The sequence below is a fragment of the Monopterus albus genome, unplaced genomic scaffold, assembly GCF_001952655.1.
Source record: "Monopterus albus unplaced genomic scaffold, M_albus_1.0 scaffold49.1, whole genome shotgun sequence".
NCBI classification, from domain to species: domain Eukaryota; kingdom Metazoa; phylum Chordata; class Actinopteri; order Synbranchiformes; family Synbranchidae; genus Monopterus; species Monopterus albus.
In genome coordinates, this window is record NW_018127929.1 from 2,157,066 (window position 1) to 2,160,684 (window position 3,619).

Consider the following 3,619-nt stretch of genomic DNA (forward strand, 5'->3'; position numbering starts at 1 on the left):
CTTTCACAACCTAAAGAGCCTTGTAAATAGATTTTGACAAAGGATTAGTACAAAACAGGCAGATGTCTGTGTTGCATTACATATCACTAAATCAAGAATGTCTTTATTTTTTCCTCCTTTCCTCTCATTGGTCAGGTACCTTTATGTGAATAGCCGGGCTTGGCCAGCCGGATGTGTGATCTCTGATCCCATGTCTCCGCCTCCCATTGCCGAGGAGATAGACTTGCACGTCATCGATCTGAAGAGTTTGAGGGAGGAGCGGAGGAGTCTTCGTGCTCACCGAGCCTTCACACCCAACGACGAGTGCTTCTTTATCTTCCTCGACGTCAGCAGAGACTTTGTGGCCAGGTTGTATGCTTTTCTAAAAATATTTTCTCTCTCAGATGCAGCCTTCACACATTCTACCATTAATGTGTCTGTATTTTGCCATTAAGTGGCCAGGCAGGTATGAAAAGGGAAGTGATACTGAAATGGTGGTAAATTGGTCACTGCGATTTGCATGTCGTAGCAGTATGACTGTTTCCGTACTGATTTTGTGAACAGAAGCAATTCAGTGCTCCTTTTTTTACATACTGTATGACAGCTGTTATTTTTTGAGCAGTTAGGGATTTTAGCAGTTTTGATGTTTCAGTAAATGATCATGTGGCTCAAAGTCAATGTTATCGTGGAGCTTGTGTAAATGACAGCAGCTTCCAAGCACCACACCTACAAGTGGTTACTAATTGTATCCTAATATACTGATTGGTCACCAGGCACCTTCTTAAAAATACTTTACCTTTATGTTGCACTTCATTCCTGCCTGGTGTCATTGTCATAGTTTGTTCTTTTTTACTGTCTTTTTGATATTTTATAAAAAAAAACTAATCAGTAGTTAATGAAAATAATGGTCTGTAACTTTAGTAATGACAGACTGAAGCGAAGGCTCTGACAGCAATGTTGAAATGATTCCACTGTGAAGGTCTGACTGACTTATCGCACCACTGTCCTACCTTTAGTGGAGCAGAGGACAAGCATGGCTACATCTGGGACCGCCACTACAACATCTGTCTGGCACGTCTGGCACACAATGACGTGGTGAACTCTGTGGCGTTCAGCCCTGTTGACCAGGAGCTGCTGCTGTCTGCCAGCGATGACTCTACAATTAAGGTTTGGCGTTCACCGCGCATGGTCCGTCTAGCGCAGGCCCCTGCTCGGCCGCTGAGGCCCCGCAACCTCCTGTCCTCCTGGCTGAGCCGCAACAAGAACTCCCCATCTGCGAGTAGTGTCAGTGGAAAACCATGAGGCAGGTTGGAAAACACTTAGTAGGAGGGAGCAGGGGGATGAAAGCTTGCTCTTTTTCCTCTGTGGTGTGAATACATATACACTCCATGTATAGGTACAATGTGGTTACAGTCAGTGGTTTTGCTTGAGCTCATGGTGTTGTGACCCACAGCGGTGCTCGGTGCGTTCAGCTGACGGGAGATGCGAGTCAGTTAGACACAAGGGAGTGCTGTTGCACAGGCAGAGGGCAGAAAACAGATTGTTGTCACCGATAGTGTAGAGTTGACACCCACATGCACAAGACACACGTCCAAACCTGTTCCCCAAGAAATGGTTTTTATCTGTTTTTATCTGTAATGTCTGAGCAGGTCAGACATGGGCTCCTGGACCTGAGGTGGGGAATGTACTGCAGAGGTGGTACCTTGTGATCATGGTTGTCATGTCCTGCTCATCAGTGGCAAAGTGCTTTACCTGAAAATGATTTCAGATTTTTTTTTCTTATTAATGGCTATAGCCAGCTGACATAGATTATTATTATGAACAATTTTCAGAGATTTATGAAACCAGAAGGGAAAAAGACATTTAACTGCATGTGCTGCAGTCTGCTTTGGCTTGTATTGACACCCCATCCAATTGTTTTTGTGCCCCAGAAACCACTGAGCACTAGTTATTTAATGTAGATGATTTGTGGAGGAACAGTTAGCTTGAAGCTTGACTGAACAAAATTGTTTTGTGTTGCTAATTGTTCTTGGGCCTAAATTATGTAGAAATGTATTTAAAGAGCTTAATTGTTTAGTTGCACAGACCCGCACCTTTTAATCTTGTCGAAAGGCTTCCTGACCAATCAGGATTTTTCACTAAACAAAAAAAGTAGAGTATGGGGGAACAACAAAGAGCAAACAGCCTTTCTGATTATATTCTTTTGCCCTGTTAACCAACTACTCCTGTGTGAGGTCACCAATTCAAAACAAAATTTCAATGTAACATCACCACCCAACCGTCTTCCAAAAAAAGTATATTATTGTCTTAAACAACATTTGACATGAGCAGCAACAAAGAAAAACATAATTAGAATTTGAGCTCAGACATTTCAAGTCATGTAAATGTCACCAAATATTTACTTAGACATGTCTGTAGTCCACTACCATCTGAAAATCTAATGTTTTATCAATTTAAAAGACAGCCAACAGTGCACAATAAATCGACTGTGATATACATGGAAAACGTTGAATAAAGATGTTCAACCCAAACGTTTCGGAGTGTTTGTGCATACATGGGGGAACCCTGGACGTTCCATCTTACTTGTAGTCCTCTGTAAGATCCTTTACTTTCCGGTGACTGATTTATAAAGACAAAACAAAAAGCAACACATAACAAGTAAACCCGGTGACTTTGTTTTTCAGTTGTTGTTTAACTAGCGAGACTAGATTCAGGTACTTTACCTGCTGCCGTGGAGATTCCCTGCTGTAGGAGGTGATCTGTAACTAATCAAAAATGCTGTAACTATGGTTGTGATAACTCCACCAGCCTGAACTGGTTTTATTTGCATGTCAGGTATTCAAAAACATTTCCACGAATTTATCTGTTCATCAGCTGACTCTTAGCCACTATATGAACAGTATTTTCCTTGTTTTGAAATGTGTACAAGTCAAACTTTCTGCTCTACTTCTGACAACTGTATTTTTACTGTAGCACCACCCATTCGATCCTGTTATACTCCCCTTGAATAAAAAGCATGCCCTGAAAGGTCAGAAGTCTGAATAAGTGTCAGATTATTATTTTCTCCTAGAAAACATTAGCTCTTGTGCAGCTTTTCATTAAACAGCCTGATAAGTGCATAGATTTACCTACAAAAAGATTTCTAAAGGAACTTTTTACTTTAATTTTTTGATCGTGTTGACCCTTAAATTGAAAAGTAACTTCTGAGCCTATGCATGCACCTAATAAACATATAACACTGAAACAATGAGCTGGGAAGCTTCCTACACTTTGTATTGTCATTTTGTAATAGTTAAAGGTGGTGTTTTAGTGGACTACATTATATTCAGAGGTGTCTATATTTTCGTCCTCCCCAACTACATTTGATTTGATTTGATTTGATTTATTCTTTCAAACATGCAGAACAAATGACATCAACACACACACATGATTACACAAAGCCAACCACAGCTAATCCAGAATCAGTTTGCTTATACCCAGCACATGTTTGAATGGAGTAGGAAGAAGTCAGACTTATCCAGTCCTACCCCAGAACAATCATCTTATACAAAAAAAATTCATGCATCATTGGCTGCAAGCAGTATCTAAACATAGTAAAATTCTCTTCTTCACCAACAAGTAATACACAGAAAACTTAAAA

General features: G+C 40.6%; 1 protein-coding gene across 1 annotated transcript in view; it reads left to right on the plus strand.

Moving 5' to 3' along the window:
• fbxw5 (F-box and WD repeat domain containing 5) overlaps window positions 1–3,229 on the plus strand; it is a 9,907-nt gene extending 6,678 nt beyond the window's left edge. Inside the window, exons 9-10 of the mRNA XM_020600947.1 lie at window positions 136–348; window positions 996–3,229. Coding sequence (XP_020456603.1) covers window positions 136–348; window positions 996–1,281 — 499 coding nt within the window. The 3' untranslated portion in view covers window positions 1,282–3,229. The remainder of the gene's footprint in view (window positions 1–135; window positions 349–995) is intronic.
• Window positions 3,230–3,619: the final 390 nt, after the last annotated feature.